The following is an 18,942-nucleotide window of genomic DNA, read 5'->3' as shown; positions in this document are numbered from 1 at the left end:
GTGGCATATGCCTGTAGTCCCAGCTACTTGGGGGGCTGAGATGGGAAGACCACTTGAGCCCAGGAGGCGGACAGCCTTGACTGTGCCACTGCACTTCAGCATGGGTGACAGAGTGAGACCCTGTCTCAAAAAAAAAAAAAGGAAAAACAAGACAAGGCCTATCCTGGGGCTGTGCTTCAGACCCCATCAGGCAGTTGCCATGCAAAATGCCTCAAGAGTCACAGGTCTGTCAAACAGATGTGCACGTGTTCCTGCCACTGTAGCATCCCTTGGGAGTTTGGTTCTGTTCATGCAAAATGAGTGGGAGTTTGGTTCTGAACACGCAGCCCTAAGGGGACCTCGCAAAGGACATCTTACAGCACAAGAACTCAAACAGGAAGGCAGAGTGTCACCTGGCTTGACCTCAGCTGGGAATGTGTGTGCGTGTCTGGCAACTCAAGTTTTTCGCTGCTCTGAGCATGTCACTGACTGTGCAAGTGCCAAGTGTATTAATTTGGGGGTTACAAATACATCTTAGCAAAAGTGGGTGAATTTGCAAATACAGAATCCAGGAGTTATGAGGGTCCACTGTATTTTCAGTGTCAAAATTATCTTCCATCAAGTTGATAAAACCTCATTTACTCAATTAGGCCCTAATCAGAGTATATGGGGGTTTTTAGCTTTTTCCTGTTACAGATGATGCTGCAGCAAATACTTTGTTGCAGAGAGCAGAATATGTTCTCTCATGATAAACTATTTCTGTGGAATGAGTTCCCCAACTGGGCTTTCTGGTGAGAGGTATAGGCTCTCACCAGGAAGGGGATGTCGCTGCCCACGCCATTAGGCTCATCACATTCCCTACTAGGGACACATACTTGACTTAGTCCTGATCAATGAGACAGAGGGAAAGTCTTCCTGGTGCTTAAGAAGGGGGCACAGGGCACAATGGTCCCTTTCTTGCTCTGGCCATTACTGTGCAGTGGTGAACCTGCAGCCGTGAAATGGAGGAGGAGAAAGATGAAAGGAGCCTGCATCCCAGATGACACAACCGAGCTGCTGACCCAGGTCGCACAACACGAGATAGTGCATTTCCCTTCTGTTAAGGCCAGTCCCAGCCAGCGGCAGCCCTTTCACAGCACTGCCGAGGAGTCCCTGGGATTCAAATGTGTGCATGTCACTCATACTCCTCACCTTCTCTTCAAACACTCCATTGACTCCCATGACTCCCAGGCCAGACTCAGGACACCCACCCTCTGCCTTTATGCCAGGCTCCCCAAGCCTCCACCACATCCCCCAGTCCTGGGACTGGCAAACTATGAGTGAGACTCATTCATGGACTACGACTCCATTTAGAGGATTATCAACCAGCCTTAAGAGCTGGAGCCGACCGGGCATAATGGCGCACACCTGTAACCCCAGCCACCTTGGGAAGCTGAGGTGGGAGGATCGCTTGAGGCTAGGCATTTGAGGCCAGCCTAGGCAACAACATGAGATCTTGTCTCTAGAAAACATTTCAAAAAATTAACCGAGCACACCTGTAGTCCTAGCTACTTGGGAGGCTGAGTGCGGGGAGGACCCTTTGAGACCAGGAGTTCCAGGCTGCAGTGAGCTATACTTGTACCACGGCACTCCAGCCTGGGTGATGAGCAAGACTCTGCCCCCACTGCCCCCTCCGCAAAAAAAAAAAAGAACTTAGGCAGACTAGGATATAAAGTAGAGGAGTGTATTTTGTACAGGAAAGGAAAATACTGGTTCCTGGATCTTTTGTTTCACTTACACACACACACACGCCTATAGTGTACCAGGGTGTGATGGAAATCTCTCTTTTTTTGTGGATGAGTTTGTGGAAGCCCTTGCTTCAGCGTGCCTTCCTGCCTGCCTGCCCCTGGACCACTCCTCCCCTTCACAGCACTGTCCCATGGGTAGGCCACAGCCCAGCACAGGCCCCAGCCTGGCGCCTGCAGCATCATCCCAGGGCCTGAGGGGCCATGCGGGGACCTGGGTGGGAGTGGGAGCCGCTGAAGAAGGTGAAGGGAAATGTGGTGCGATGACAGTCCCGTTGTCAGGAAGAGTGGGAGGAGCCCTGGAGTGCCCTGCCTCTGTGGGGCTGGAACGCCCTGTACCCCAGCTAGGGTCTTCCACACACATGTTCCCACCCCAAGTGCCACAGCTGGAGGCCAGGGACCCAGCCAGCCTGTGCTGGGTGCTCCTGGGCAGGGCTCACCTGACTGCAAGTCTCCCTGTGGGTGGCTCAGAGACCCAGAGCCCACCTGGGTGCTGCTTACAGCTCATGAGGCACCTCCCACCCCCGTGTCACTGGCCCTGCAGCCTCATGAAGCCTTCTGAGCAGCCATCCTTATCTCCTTTGTGCTTTGAATACAGGAGGATGCTGGCTCTAAAAGGCAGAGGGGCATCCTCAGTTACCCAGCAGGGGCGTGGCAGGCCTGTCTCCTGTACCCCAAGAGGACCCCGCAAACGAGTAGCATTGCACAAACGTTCCACACTCCGCAGTTTAACCTAGCACACTTCCAAACCCCGAGTCACTGCGTCCTGACTCATGGAGGGACAATTTCCTTTTCTGTGGCTTTAAGGCTAGTAGGAAATTGCCAGCCCAGGCCCCTTAGGCCTCCAGGGAGGGCCGGGTCTCATCTCCCACTGGAGAACAGCGTTGGCGGGAACTTCCATCCAGCACTGGTGGGAACTCGTGTCCACAGCTGCTCCTGGCTGAGCGAGTCATATAAGGGGGTCCTAGGTACTCATAAGCACTCACAGAATGGGGCTGGCAGTGGGCCCGACCTCTCTGGGATGGGTCCAGAGTGGCAGGAAGCGCAGTCCGGGAGGGGCCCTGAGTCAGGGCCAGGCATCTCCATTCCTGCTTCCTCCTCCCCCAGCACCACGTCCGCCCATTCACACTGACTGCCTTCACTTTTTATTGACCAAACAGTACAGATTTACAGATTTACAATGTCATATAAAATTGACTAATTAGAACATTCTTTTCCATCCAAAGTCTAAAGCGCTTTTCCTTCTTGTCTCTTAAAGAAAAGGAAGGGGACAAAATTAAACACAGCATTTGGGGGGCATATTTTCCCTTTTGTCTACCTGTGCACCTTAGGAAAGCACAGACACGCTGTAAAGCAGCAAGGGGAAGGCATCCTGCTCCCGCCGGGGCCCCGTGGCTGGGCTTCCCCATGCTCCCTGGCCCCCCGCCCCAGTGTCCTCTTTCTCACTCTCCCTGTTTGGGTACATTGAGTAACTTCATGTTCCTGCCCATGAGCCCCCCAGGAAGTTGCCTGATGATCCCCGGACTCAGGCTCAGGGGAAGTCCCCATGCTCTCCTTTCTCCTTAGGAACCCACAGACATTTTGTGACTAGTAATGTACCTGCCCTTCACTAGGCACCAGGTCACTTAGTCCTGGTTGATTGATTGCCTGCTTGGCTCTCCCCAGCTGACCCCCAGTCTATCTATGACCAGACCCTGAAAGGCAGGGACCAGCCCATGTCACCTCCTCCAGGAAGCCACCCTTGACTACCAAGCCCCCCCCCCCACCCGGCATACCTCCCCTAGGGTCACTCTCCACTTTCATTGTCTCTCTTTGTCTCTTCCCTGCCTCCTGCCGGGACTCTGAGCTCCTGGAGGCAGGACTGTGCCCTGAGGTCTCTGTCCCTGGAGTACAGCACAGAGCCTGGCATAAAGCAAGTGCTTGGTGCATGTCACTGACTCACTTGAGAAAGGAGGAGGGGGCTGCTGGACATACCACTCACCAGCTGCTCACAGCCTCAGCTTCCTGGGACAGATGCCCATGAAGGTGGCACCGCCTGCTGCTTTCTGGGCCTTCCAGTGTGGCCTGGCCACAGACTGGCATTCCTGCCAGGAGCCTGAACCAAATGGGGACAGACGTGTATTTGTTTGATCCTCACCTATTTCCTGCTCCATCACCTCCCAGGCCCCAGAAATTCTCCCAGTAGGGTAGGGAGCAACGTTCCCTCAGGATTCCCCGGGAAGGCTTTTCCCACCACCCTGCCTCCTCCCTGACCCCACTGGCACCCCTCGTCATCCTGAGATGCCACACCGCCCTGGTACATAGGACAGACCACTAACAATTGTGCTGTCAGAGAGGACGGTGCTCAAATAAATACACCTCCCCCTCCACACCTCCCCCAACATCACTGGGGCAGAGAGAGAGTCCGGATGGGCAGTGCTGGGGGGAGGCTGGTGGGGGGATCTGTGAATAGTGCCGAGGTAGAAAAGCAAAGCTCAAAGAATCCAGCCTTCTTTGAAAGAGGTCTGAAGACTGGAGTCCCAGACCCATGATATTTGGTCCCTCTGGATGGGGAACCCACTGAGGCTGTACTCTGGGACCCCACTGGTATCTTCTAGGGACAGCTTGTGGCCAGGGGACAGGAAGTGGTGCCACGGGGAGCTAGTGCTGTGGAATGTGGTACAAGGGTTGGCCCTGTCCAATGAGGTGGGCCCTGTGTGAGGCCTGAGCAGCCATCCATTCTGGCTGAGATGGGGGAGTCTGACCAGGTAGTGACTGAGGGACAGGCTGGTCTCTTCAGGAGGCAAAGAGGGATCGAGGCTAGGGGCTGGGATGGGAGAGGCAGGGGAGGGGCTGGAAAGAGATGAGGGGGCAAAGGCCAGGGTCCTCGAGCTCCCCCCCACTAGGGCCCTTTGCCCTGAGTGTTATTAGTCTGGACAACACTCTAGGAGCCTCTCCTGACTCCCACAGGTCTGCCCTGCCCAGGGGAAAGTTCTCCGGGGAGAAAGCTCCTGGGAATGGCGGAGAGAGCCAGCACTTCTACTGGCAAGGCTCCTTATCTGGGGCTCGCCCTGGGTCCAGTGGGTCAGACTGCCCGGGCCTCTCTGTTAGGCTCCATGCCAGCAGCCGGTGGCTCCTTCAGGGCAGCCGTCAATTCTGTGGACCCCTCCGGGTGGGCTGGCCTTCTGACAGCGTGCTTGGTTGTCTGTCTTGGCCGAGCGGCGAGAGGCCACTGGTTCAAGGACGGCTGCTCATGGTCCTGCTGGACGGCCAGGGAAAAACCCGGGCTGGAAGTTCAGACAGGGGCCGGAGTGGCCAGGGATGCGGGGCCCGGCCAGGTGGTTCCCCGCGTCTCTCTGCTGTGTGGTGTGGGCTCCCTCGGTGGCTGGATGCTTGCTAGGTTCTGGCAGGGGAGGACTTAGAGGGAGGCTGGGATGTTAGGAGAGAAGTGGGGGAAAACTTCCTGCTGCCTTTTCCAGGTCTTGCCATTGTCTTTCCAGAATCAGCAGCAGCAGCTGGAGATGAGGGTCCCAGTGCCCTTTCTTTAGGGTGACCACTGTCTCCCAGCACCCACACACTGGTCTGAGCACTGACAAGGCAGGGACAGCTTCATCTACAGGTTTGAGCATCAGCCTCGTTGCCCTTCTGTCCCCGATTCTGGGGGTGGGCGGCAGGCGCTGTGAGCACTTATTATTATTCTCTGGATTGTTCAGTGGCCCCTTTCTGTTCATCCAGCCTTCCAATGACTGTGTCAACAAGTCCGTGTATTGAATCCCCTCCGTGTAAAGCACCTGTCATGGTTTCTGTTTCCCACTGGACCGTGACAGGCATAGCACCTTTACAGATTTGCTTGGCTGTTCTCCATCGCCCTCATTACGCATCAGGCTCCATAGGCGGGGGCCATGTCTGTCTTGTTTATCTTTGTATCGTCAGTGATTGGCAGAGAGAGAGTAGGTGCTCAGCTTGAATGAATACTTGGGATTTAAGTGGGGGATTTAAGTCTTCCTTGTACCCTGACTTTATGTATTTGTTAACTTCCTGGTCCTAGGCAGCCCTAATCTGAACAAGAAAATGCGTCACCCATCAATCCAAGCCCTTCAAGAATGTCAAGATCCTCCTTGAGTCAGCTTGTCCCGACACCACCTGGCTCCCAGGGCCGCTGGGCAGCTGTGGCTGGCTGTGCAGCCCTTGCTTTTCAGCTGTCTCCTGTCCTGGAGTGCCCGTTGCATCTTCAGTGTGATAGTTGCACCACTCCTTTAAGACAGGCTCATGCCTTACCTTATCCCCTCAATGACTGTCTTATTTTTGTCTGCCCCTAAGAGCAGAGCATGGGGCTAGAGTGGCAGTAGTGTTTCAATAAGCACGTGTTGACTTACAATTGTTACTTGTCTTACAGTGAGCTTTCTAATAAGAGGTCCGATGACCGCCAGCGATAAAGTAGTATGGGCTGGCATTATGGAGCACTCACTCACCATGTCCTGATACTTCCTGTGAAGTCCACATTCAAACCCCACAGCTGTCTTACAGGATCCTTGTTTCTCTTTATGGTTACTCTTTCCATTGTTGACGAAACTGCGGCTCAGAGTGATTAAGTAACCTGCCCAGGGCCTCACAGCAATGAAGAAGCAGAGCCAGACTTTAGGCTCCATCCTGACTGACTCTATTTTACTGAACCTGAACACACCGTGGCCTCCCAGAGTAGGGCCTGGGCCTGGCCAAGGGGCAGGAAGGCCAAGGTGGCCACAGGCAGTGTGGGGAGGTTCACATTCAACTCCTGCCCCATGGCCCTTCTCATCTTCTCTCCCGGGAGGCCTTGCTCTTCCCCAGCCCAAGGCCTTCCCTTTCCTCGTGTCCTCCCGTCCTTGTCTTCCAGGGGACATCCTTGGCCATTATTCCAACGGGACCCCATGGTCCCGTGGACACAGTGGTTGGTGGCTCCCATGTCCTGCAGGAGAACAGAAGAGAAGGGTGCTGCTCTGTGGGAGCTGGACCAAGGATAGGAAGAGGCCATGTGGCAGTGAGGGGAGTGAAGGGAGGGACAGAGACAAAAAGGCTGAAGCGTGAAAAGATAATTATAAAATAAACTGGGGTAAACTGAATTAACTTTGCTGCTCCTGGAATTATAGAGAACTGACAGGGGAGCAGAGGAAAGCAAGGGAGATGATTTTTCCTCTTGGAAAACTCAACTTCTAAGGCACAGTTAGAAAGAAGAGGAAGATTCCTGCCCTAAGGTCAGGCCTAAGAGGAGTCCTAATTTCTTCTCCCAGCCCCACCTAGTCACTTTCAGTGCACGCGGAGTCGGCCCTAAGGGATTCCCAGGGGGCCCCTGGCTTCCGTGAGTTTCAAACAGGCTCTTCCATATAAACAGAGTAGAAGCAGCAGCAGGTTGGAACACAAGTGATACTGGCCATTTGGGTAAGACATACAATACACTTGCTAAGCTGGAAGAGCTCGGGATGAACTTCTAAGGGCTCAGAGGATTTCCCTCTGACTGACATGCTGGCGAGTTAAACAGCTAAAAGGAAAACATCCAACATCAAACAAACAGTTTGCATGGTCTCCCCTTTTAACTTTCGGAACCTCTAGAAATCTTAGCTGTTTGTTTTAAACTCGTCAAAAATCTCGTAAGTCAACTAGAGACAAGGTTGACAGTTAAAAGAATTTATTGGAGTCATATTCATAAAGCATTTCCTTGTTCACAGTCACCTGGGTGAGCTTGCAGCTTCCACCCTTAAGCTTATAAAAAAGCCGATGAGTCACCTCCATCAAACAGGTAATGGCATGGTCAGTCCCCAGCACCCACAGACAGCTGGCCCCAGAGCTGGGCAGGGGTGTGAGCCGCACCCACCCCAGGCTCCCCCAAGGCACACACACTTGCTGCATGAAGGAGAGAGTTCTCATCTTAAAATTCATCCATTCAAACCTTTTTTGCACTTGCAGATTATGTTTCAAAATTAATATTGTCTTTAAGAAACCTGAATTCACCAGTAAACTACATAAAACACGAACTTTACTGATGAAGTTTCAGCAGTCACTAGTGGGGATGTAAAACGCAGAAGTTACTCTCCAGCCACTCTGGAAAATTGTTTGTCGGGGTTTCTTAATACTTACTACACCACCCAGCAATCATACAGGGGCATTTTCCTGGAGAACTGAGCATTACCCCCACACAAAAGCCTGCACACAAGTTTTCACAGCAGCTTTATTTGGAACAGCCAAGAACTGGAAACAGGCAAACTGTTTCTCAATAGGCAGATGGTTAAACAAATGACGGCAAAGCCAGACCACGGAACACTACTCAGGAGCAAGAAGGAAGGAGCTATTGACATAGGCCACAGCTTGGATGGTGCTCAAGAGCATCAGGCTGAGCGGAAGACGCCAACCTCAAAGACCCATGTACTGTGTGGTTCCATTTATTTATATAACTTTCTGGAAATAACAACATTGCAGGAATGAAATTTGTGGTTTTCAGGGGTTTGTTCAGGAGGGGTTGAGGGAGGGCAGGGTAGGGGGTGCACTCTGAAAGGGTAGCACGAGGGAGCTCTTTGGGGTGAGTGGCAGCCCTGTACCTTGATGCAGTGGTGATTTCCTGACTCTACATATGTGAGAAAAGTGGAGCCCCAAAGTATCAAAGGCAGTTTTTGGGCTCTGATACTGTACTACCATTTGGAAAGATGTAGCTACTGGGGGAAGCTGCGGACGGGGACAGGAGGCCTCTCTGAATTATCTTTGCAACTTCCTATGAATCTATAATTACTACAAAATAAGTTTTAAAATGTGAACTTGACTGGCAAAGACTTGAAAATAAACATTTTAGGCAATTATCCATGAGAGCAAGCTCAAGAGAGGAGAGGTGGAAGAGAAACTGCAGACTCCCCAGGGCCTGGCCCATCCCTGTCTGTCATCACCAAGAAATAGGGGACCCGGCCTGGCCAGCAGGGTGGCTCAGGGTCTAGGGAAGTTGAGAGAGGAGCCAGGGCCTTGTGTGAGCGCATCTGACTCTGCTTTCCTGGCACATGTGGCCTCTTGTTCATATGGAAAGTCTGTAGCACGGGTCTGCTCTCAGGTCCTTGGGGTATCTCGTCAGCAGCAGCTGGAAGGAAAGGTCCTCCCTGGGCTGCCCCCACCGTGGACAGCATCGGAATTCCATTATTTGATTTCGAGTTCTTTGTCCCTTTGCTGGCCTGATTTTACAACTCACTCTCTGTACTAACACCCTTAGAAAAACAGGCCTGTTCGTGAGGTCTTAGGCCCTGAGACAGAATTTGCTGGGCCCCCAAAGCCTGGTGCTCTGGGATCAGCCCCAGTGGGCAGCAGCAACTGCACTCCCAGGAGACCAAAGCAGAAGAGGGGCCTGTGCTAGGTTGTTTCTGCACTCATCTCTCCAGCCAGCACGTCTTCTGTTCAATGGGATCAGAATCATCCACCCACCTCAACATTGTCCCTCTCTCCCATCTACCTCGCCATTCCTCACCCCAGATATAAGGCCCATGTGATTCTAGTTTCGTGCTAGGAATGCTTATTTAAGGGAAAACCAGGTACAGAACAGCAGGTACAGAATAACCCCATTAAATAGGTGTGTACACATATACGAGTATGTGCGCACATATGGATCATATTTATTTCTGAACTTTCTCAATTTTCAATATTGAATAGGATTACTCCTGAATTAAAAATAAATGAAGTTACAATGAGGAAACATCAGACAAGACCAAATTAAAAGACATCGTAGAAAAATAACTAATCAGAAGGCAGAAGGGATCATGGCAGGTGGAAGGCAGGACTGGATTGCAGCTCCAGACAGGGCAGCATGCGAAGGCTTGCATTGTGAATTTTAGCTACAGATCAACCACAAGAACAGACCAGCAATCCTGAGAGGACCCACAGACCTTCTGAAGGAAGCAGACTGCTCTTGCAGGACCCGGGAGACACCCCAAATACCGTGAGTGCCCCAAATGAGGAATTAAGAAAGGGAGACCCTCCTCTTCCAAACACATCCCCCCACTGGAGAAGCTGAAGGTCTGTTTGCAGGAGAAGTTTCCAACTTTACCTGGAGCTGAGTCAAGTTGGAGAGCTGAGCAAAATACAGGGGTAGAGGAAGCAGCAGAAAGGCCCTGGGAGCTCACTGGGTCCCCAAGCAGCCCAATCCTGCCTGGCACCACAGGGATTCATCGGGAGGGTGGCCAGAGGAGCAGGGGGTAAAACTCCACAGGGAGAAGGACTTCTCTAGCTGAACTTTGTAACAATTTGAATGGGGAGAGATGCCTCCTGGCCAGAACTCAGAAGACCTGGCCAGAACTCAGGAAAGGTCACAAATTGAGTGTGCAGACTTTACAGGCAGGGGAAGAACTAAAGCCCTTTACTCTTGCTTTGGGAGGAGGATAGCCTTGGGCAAGTTTTCAAACCCATCCTGCCCTCTGCCTGGAAACAGACTTGGGGCTGTTGTGAGCGACACAGTGGGAGTGGAACCGGCCATTTGGTTTGTGTGGGAGCTGGGTGAGGCCTGTGATTGCCAGCTTTCCCCCACTTCCCTGACAATCTGCATGACTCAGCAGAGGCAGCCATAATCTTCCTAGGTGCACAACTCCGGTAACTTGGGAATCTCACCTCCACCCCTCACAGCAGCCACAGCAAAACTCATCCAAGGAGAGTCTGAGCTCAGACATGCCTAGCCCTGTCCCCATCTGATGGTCCTTCCCTATCCACTGTAGTGGAAGACAAAGGGCATATAATCTTGGGAGTTCTAGGGCTCCACCCACCACTGGTCCATCACCATACTACTACAGCTGTTGCTTTCTGGAAAGTGCCACCTCCTGGCAGGGGGCCAACCAGCACAAAAATAGACCATTAAACCACTAAAGCTAAGGACACTTACAGAGTCCACTGCAACCTCTGCCACCTCCACCAGAACAGGCACTGGTATCCATGGCTGAGAGACCCATAGATGGTCCACATCACAGGACTCTGTGCAGACAATCTGGAGTACCAGCCCGGAGCCAGGTAAATTCGCTGGGTGGCTGGATCCAGAAGAGAGACAACAATCACTGCAGTTCGGCTCACAGGAAGCCACATCCATAGGAAAGGGGGAAGAGTACTGCATCAAGGGAACACCATGTAGAACAAAAGAATCTGAACAACAGCCTTCAGCCCTAGACCTTCCCTCTGATAGAGCCTACCCAAATGAGAAGGAACCAGAAAACCAGCCCTGGTAATACGACAAAACAAGGCTCTTCAATACCCCCCAAAATCACACTAGCTCACCAATAATGGATCCAAACCAAGAAGAAATCCCTGATTCACCTGAAAAAGAATTCAAGAGATTAGTTATTAAGCTAAACAGGGAGGGACCAGAAAAAGGTGAAGCCCAATGCAAAAGAAGTCCAAAAAATGATACAAGTGGAGGGAGAAATATTCATGGAAATAGATAGCTTAAAGAAAAAACAGTCAAAAATTCAGGAAACTTTGGACACACTTTTAGAAATGTGAAATGCTCTAGGAAGTCTCAGCAATAGAATCTAACAAGTGGAAGAAAGAAATTCAGAGCTCAAAGACAAGGTCTTTGAATTATTAACCCAATCCAATGAAGACAAAGAGAAAATATGAGCAAAGCCTCCAAGAAGTCTGGGATTATGTTAAACAACCAAGCCTAAGAATAATTGGTGTACCTGAGGAAGAAGAGAATTCTAAAAGCCTGGAAAACATATCTGGAGTAATAATCAAGGAAAACTTTCCCAGACTTGTGAGAGACCTAGACAGCCAAATACAAGAAGCACAAAGAACACCTGGGAAATTCATCACAAAAAGATCTTTGCCTAGGCACATTGTCATCGGGTTATCCAAAGCTAAGACAAAGGAAAGGCTCTTAAGAGTTGTGAGACAAAAGCACCAGGTAATCTATAAAGGAAAAGCTATCAGATTAGCAGCAGATTTCTCAGCAGAAACCCTATAACCTAGTAGGGACTGGGGACCTATCTTCAGCTTCCTCAAACAAAACAATTATCAACCAAGAATTTTATATCCAGTGAAACTAAGTGTCATATATGAAGGAAAGATACAGTCATTTTCAGACAAACAAATGCTGATAGAATTTGCCATTACCAAACGACCACTACAACAACTGCTAAAAGGAGCTCTAAATCTTGAAACAAATCCTGGAAACGCATCAAAATGGAACCTCTTTAAAGCATAAATCACACAGGACCTATAAAACAAAAATACAAGTTAAAAAGCAAAAGCAAAACCAAAGTAGACAGGCAACAAAGAGCATGATGAATGCAATGGTACCTCACATTTCAATACTAACATTGAATGTAAATGGCCTAAATGTTCCACTCTAAAGACACAAAACCGCAGAATGGATAAGAACTCACCAACAAACTATCTGCTGCCTTCAGGAGACTCACCTAACACATAAGGACTCACATAAACTTAAAGTAAAAGGGTGGGAAAAGGCACTTCATGCAAATGGACACCAAAAGTGAGCAGGGGCAGCTATTCTTACATCAAACAAACTTTAAAGTAACATCAGTTAAAAGAGATAAAGAAGGACAGTATATAATGGCAAAAGACTTTGTCCAACAGAAAAATATCACAATCCTAAACATATATGTACCTAACACTGGAGCTCCCAAATTTATAAAATAATTACTAATAGACCTAAGAAATGAGATAGACAGCAACACAATAATAGTGGGGGACTTCAATACTCCACCGACAGCACTAGACAGGCCATCATGACAGAAAGTCAATGAAGAAACAATGGATTTAAACTATACCTTGGAACAAATGGACTTAACAGAAACAAAACAGGAGGTATTACAACTGACGGAACATTTCATCCAACAACTACAGAACACACATTCTATTCAACAGCACACGGAACTTTCTCCAAGATAGACCACATGATAGGCCATAAAATGAGACTTGATAAATTTAAGAAAATTGAAATTATATCAAGCACTCTCTCAGACCACAGTAGAATAAAACTGGAAATCAACTCCAAAAGAAACCTTCAAAACCATTCAAATACATGGAAATTAAATAACCTGCTTCTGAAAGCATTGAGTCAAAAATAAAATCAAGATGGAAATTAAAAAATTCTTCAAACTGAATGACAATAATGACACAACTTATCAAAACCTCTGGTATATAGCAAAGGCAGTGTTAAGAGGAAAGTTCATAGCCCTAAACATCTACATCAAAAAGTCTGAAAGAGCACAAACAGACAATCTAAGGTCACACCTCAAGGAACTAGAGAAACAAGAAAAAGCCAAACCCAAACCCAGCAGAAGAAAGGAAATAACCAAGATCAGAGCAGAGCTAAATGAAATTGAAACAAACAAACAAACAAAAAAACCCATAAAAGATAAATGAAATAAAAAGCTGATTCTTTGAAAAGATAAATAAAATTAATAGACCATTAGCAAGATTAACCAAGGAAAGAAGAGAGAAAATCCAAATAACCTCACTAAGAAACGAAAGAGGAGATATTACAACTGACACCACTGAAATACAAAAGATCATTCAAGGCTATTAGGAACACCTTTATGCACAAAAAACTAGAAAACTTAGAAGAGATGGATAAATTCCTAGAAAAATACAACCCTCCTAGCTCAAATCAGGAAGAATTAGTACACTAAACAGATCAATAACAAGCTGCAAGATTGAAACAGTAATTTAAAAATTACTGACAAAAAAAGTCCAAGAACAGATGGATTCACAGCAGAATTCTACCAGACATTCAAGGAAGAATTGATACCAATCCTTTTGACATTATTCCACATGATAGAGAACAAAGGAACCCTCCCTAATTCATTCTATGAAGCCAGGATCACCCTAATATCAAAACCACTCAAGGACATAACCAAAAAAGAAAACTACAGACTGATATATTTGATGAACATAGATGCTAAAATCCTTAACAAAATACTAGCTAACTGAATCCAACAACATATCAAAAAGGTAATCCACCATGATCAAGTGGGTTTCATACCAGAGATGCAAGGATGGTTTAACATACGCAAGTCAATAAATATGATACACCACATAAACAGAATTTAAAACAAAAATCACATGATCATTTCAATAGATGCAGAAAAAGCATTCGACAAAATCCAGCATCTCTTTATGGTCAAAACTCTCAGCAAAATCGGCATACAAGGGACATACCTTAATGTAATAAAAGCCATCTATGACAAACCCACAGCCAACATAATACTGAATGGGGAAAAGTTGAAAGCATTCCCTCTGAGAACTGGAACAAGACAAGAATGTCCACTCTCACCACCCCTCTTCAACATAGTACTGAAAGTCCTAGCCAGAGAAATCAGACAAGAGAAAGAAATACAGGGCATGCAAATCAGTAAAGAGGAAGTCAAACTGTCACTGTTTGCTGATGATAAGATCGTTTAACTTGAAAACCCTAAAGACTCTTTCAGAAAGCTCCTAGAACTGATAAAGAATTCAGCAAAAGTTTCTGGATACAAGATTAATGTACACAAATCACTAGTTTTTCTATATACCAATAGCAACCAAGCAGAGAATCAAATCAAGAGCTCAACCCCTTTCATGATAGCTGCAAATAATAATAATAATAATAATAATAATAATAATATACTTAGGAATATAACTAACAAAGGAGTTGAAAGACCTCTACAAGGAAAACTACAAAACACTGCTGAAAGAAATCAGATGACACAAACAAATGGAAACACATCCCATGCTCATGGATGGGTAGAATCAATATTGTGAAAATAACCATACTGCCAAAAGCAATCTACAAATTAAATGCAATCCCCATCAGAATACCACCATCATTCTTCACAGAATTAGAAAAAACAATTCTAAAATTCATAGAACCAAAAAAGAGCCAGCATAGCCAAAGTAAGACCAAGCAAAAAAAAAAAAAAAAAAAAAAAAAAAAAAAAAAAAATATCTGGAGGCATGACACTACCTGATTTCAAACTATATTATAAGGCCATAGTTACCAAAACAGCATGGTACTGGTAGAAAAACAGGCACATAGATCAATGGAACAGAATAGAGAACCCAGAAATAAACGCAAATACTTACAGCCAACTGATCTTGGACAAAGCAAACAAAAACATAATATGGGGAAAGGACATCCTTTTCAACAAATGGTGCTGGGATAATTGGCTACTCACATGTAGGAGATTGAAACTGGATCCTCGTCTCTCACCTTATACAAAAATCAACTCTAGATGGATTAAGGACTTAAACTTAAGACCTGAAACTACAAAAATTCTAGAAGATAACATTGGAAAAACCCTTCTAGATACTGGCTTAGGCAAGGATTTCATGACAAAGAACCCAAGAGCAAATGCAATACAAACAAAGATGAACAGCTGGGACCTAATTAAACTACAGAGCTTTTGCACAGCAAAAGGAACAGACAGCAGAGTAAACAGATAACCCACAAAGTGGGAGAAAATCTTCACAATCTATACATCTTACAAAGGACTAATATTCAGAATCTACAATGAAGCCAAACAAATCAGTAAGAAAAAAACGCCATCGAAAAGTGGGCCAAGGACATGAATAGACAATTCTCAAAAGAAGATACACAAGTGGGGAACAGACATGAAAAAATGCTCAACATCACTAATGATCAGGGAAATGCAAATCAAAACCACAATGTGATACCACCTCACTCCTGCAAGAATGGCCATAATCAAAAAAATCAAAAAACAACAGATGTTGGTGTGGATGTGGTGAACAGGGAACACTTCTACCCTTCTGGTGGGAATGTAAACTAGTACATCCACTATGGAAAACAGTGTGGAGTTTCCTTAAAGAACTAAAAGTAGAACTACCATTTGATCCAGCAACCCCACTATTGGGTATCTATCCAGAGGAAAAGAAGTCATTATTCAAGAAAGATACTTGCACACACATGTTTGTAGCAGCACAATTCACAATTGCAAAATTGTGGAACCAATCAAAATGCCCATCAATCAATGGGTGGATAAAGAAACTGTGAGATATATATATATGACTACAAATATAGTACAGTGTATACATGGATGATGAGTGCACCAAAGTCTTACAAATCACCACTAAATAACTTACTCATGTAACCAAATACCACCTGTACCCCAATAACTTATGGAAAAATAAACTTTTCAAAAGCAAAAAAACAAACAAACAAACAAAAACTAATCAGTACTCTTCAGAAGTGGCAAGGTAAGGACCCAGGTTGTCCCAGATTAAAGGAGATGAAGGAGATATGACAACTAAGTGCCGTGTGGGATCCTGGCCAGGATCCTGGACCAGAAAAAGGACATCAGTGAGGAAATTAGCAAAACTGAAGTAAAGTTTATAGAGTACCTGATAGCACAGTATCAGTGTTTCCTGATTTCAAGAGTTGTACCACGGAAGATGCAGGCATTAGGGGCAGCTGAGGGAAGAGTACACAGAACTTTCTGTACTATTATTGCAGCTTTACTGTAAATCTCACATTACTTAACAATACAAATAAATGAAGAAATGAAGACAATTGGGCCGATGTCACTTTTGACTGTCATTGAGCCCCTCACGCCCCACAACACGTAAGGCCTCAGAGCCCAACACGAGCATGCACTTTGCTCTTCCAGGAGTTTCACTGGCAGGAGCAGGGCGGGTGGAGCCACCACGACCTCTCACAGTTCTCACCCTGGGTGCTGTCCTGATTCCAGAAACACCGTGCCTCTAGCCTGCTTCCAGGACTTCTCCCCAGGCCTCTAGGCCTTTCCCTCTCCTTCCCCCCAGCCTATGAATGCCTGTTCTTTGAGGTCCAACTCTTGGTGGCAGGCCTGGACTGCCCCCCCGGCCTGGAGAGTTCAGAAGGTCCCTCCTTGCTGAGGCTACCATCCAACCGTGGGGAGGAGATGCTCCCAGTCTCTCCCCAGCAGACAGGAAATCACCAGGAGGCAGTGCCCTGTCACCAGGGGCTTGCAGGACTGACATAAACCACAGGCTCAATAAAAAGAGGCAGAGTCAACCAGTACCCCGGCCGCCCATGCGGCTGCTCAAAGGTGAGGGGCACACCCAGGGCCTGGCACACAGGACTCATCAGAGCATGGTTATGTCATCAGTCTGGCAGGATGCCCACGCTGTGCTGGGGATGGTAGCCTTGGCAGAAACCTGCCTCTTAGGTGGAGTTTCAACTGGAGCCACTCAGACGCTAGGCCCACCCTACCTGGTTCTCTTTCTGGTTGCCATCAATGGTCACCCATTAGCCAGTTTGCCTAAAAGTGGCTCGATCAGGCCCAACTTTGCAGGCAGATGACAAGAGTGAGAAGGGCCGGTCACGTCCGATTTAAAAGTAGATCCACTTTCTATCTTTTCCTCCCTGCTCGGAGACAGCACTGCCAAATTCAGGGCAGGTAAGAAAATTCCACCCACAAGCTAGGTATTTCAGAAGGTGCTGGAAAAACAAAACACACTCTTTTGCCCTGATTGGGCCCCAGACTTGAGTGTGCTCCTCCCTGAAGAGGATGTGGTACCAGCCAGTTCAGAGGGGACTTGTGCAGTGCGGAACACTGCATACGCACAGCTCTGCAGATGGGAGCAGGCAGGCTTCCCAGGGATCAGGGCCACGACTCAGCCGTAGGGCGCCCCAGAGAGTAACACAGTGACAGGTTCTCATTTGCAACCAGGGTGCCTCACACGACTGTTTTATGGCAGATGCTGTCATAGTTACCTTGTGTGGGGGACCCCACAAAAGTCAAAGTTCAAAGTCAGCAGACATGACAATTAAGAAAACCTGCTCCCAGAGGGAAACACAGTCTCCCCACTTCAAATCAGAAAGGCACAGATAGTTGGACAAAAGAAGTCATGTAATTATAATTCATTTCCAACATTTTCCTGGGAATCCTGAGTATTTTAGCAACGTCCCCCCAGGCCTCCACACCCAAGTTGGTTTTGTTTTGGAGGGCGGAACCCCCCGGCGGCATCAGACGGGGCACAGAGTGGGATCTGTCCCTTGAGTACAGCTGCACCCCGCTGTGCGCCCGGTGGGAGACTCGCAGCCACCGCAGCCCCTGCGCTCGGTCCCCCTTCTCTGGGCGCGGTCTGGTCTGGTGCCAAGGCCGGTTTCCCCCTTCCTCTCTCTCTGCAGGTGGCCGGAGGGCCGCACTCACCAGCTCCGGCAGGAAGAAGGCGAAAGGGATGGTGAGGAGCAGCGCGATCCCCGAGGGCACATCGGACGGGGCGTAGCTGGTGACCGGCGGGTCGGGCGAGGCCATGCTGTCAGCCCCTGCTGGGCACTCCCGGCAGCTCGCCCGCGCGCAGCCCGTCAAATATCACCTCCTGCGCGACACACCCATCGGACGTCGTCTGGGAGGGGAAAAAAAAAGTTCCAGCCGAGCAGGTCCTTCCACTCGCTGAAGCCAACAGATCCTCAGTGAGCGGGCCAGCGGCATCGAACGGCCCTGCCTGGCCGGCGGAGGGCACAGCGCTGGTGCAGGAGGGAGCAGAGCAGAGCGGGAGTCTCTTTCTAGACCTTTCCAACTAAGGAATCTTTGACTCCTGGAGCGTGTTATTCTAAGGGATGTCAGCGACAGTCACTCCCCTGGGCCCGGAGTGTAGGCTCAGGCTGCTTGGCTATGAGGGCTGTGTACTCAGGACCAGCAATGAGCCAAGCTATCTGCAGACAGCCCGGGTGCCCACCACGGCCTGCACGTGGCTGCTTTGCCCTTTTCCAAGTGAGGAGACTGAGAATCAGTGAGGTCAACTCAAGGCCACAGAGCTGGTTACTAACAATGCTGGGTCTTGCCCAGCTCCCTCCTTTTCCACTCTTGGTGGCAGCTCTCCGTCGCCAGCCTCCCCTGGGAGGAGCAGCCCTCCCTTCCAGCTCATGCCCCTGGGACTTGGTGTTTCCTTCTTTCTCTGGATCCCTTTCCATGGTCCTCCACTGCTCTTTTCCTCATGGCGCAGATGGAGGAAGGCCCCCCACTCTCTGGGAGAGGACCACAGCAGCAGGCACCAGAGAAGGGCTGGGCTGGCTGGCTGCTGCCTCTAGTGGACAACCTCCTTCCTTCCCTGACCTTCCTTCCAGCCAGTGCCGTGCTCCTAACTGGGCTTGGGGCCAAGGAATTTCTTCCTGACTCCCAGGCAAGTAGGGGAGCTGACTGCAGGGCTGTGACCCAGAGGCAAGCAACTCCCTTCACACCAAATACAAATCCCAAAGGCTGAACCATTT

General features: G+C 48.5%; 1 protein-coding gene across 2 annotated transcripts in view; it reads right to left on the bottom strand.

Moving 5' to 3' along the window:
* The window catches only part of MALL (mal, T cell differentiation protein like), a 33,523-nt gene extending 14,814 nt beyond the window's left edge, over positions 1 to 18,709 (bottom strand). For both annotated transcript variants that reach the window (XM_008008361.3, XM_073023164.1), the window contains exon 1: positions 17,882 to 18,709. In XM_008008361.3, coding sequence (XP_008006552.1) covers positions 17,882 to 17,986 — 105 coding nt within the window. In that variant the 5' untranslated portion in view covers positions 17,987 to 18,709. The remainder of the gene's footprint in view (positions 1 to 17,881) is intronic.
* Positions 18,710 to 18,942: the final 233 nt, after the last annotated feature.

Source organism: Chlorocebus sabaeus, chromosome 14 (genome assembly GCF_047675955.1).
Source record: "Chlorocebus sabaeus isolate Y175 chromosome 14, mChlSab1.0.hap1, whole genome shotgun sequence".
Classification (NCBI taxonomy): Eukaryota; Metazoa; Chordata; class Mammalia; order Primates; family Cercopithecidae; genus Chlorocebus; species Chlorocebus sabaeus.
This window is presented reverse-complemented; position numbering and strand designations above follow the sequence as displayed.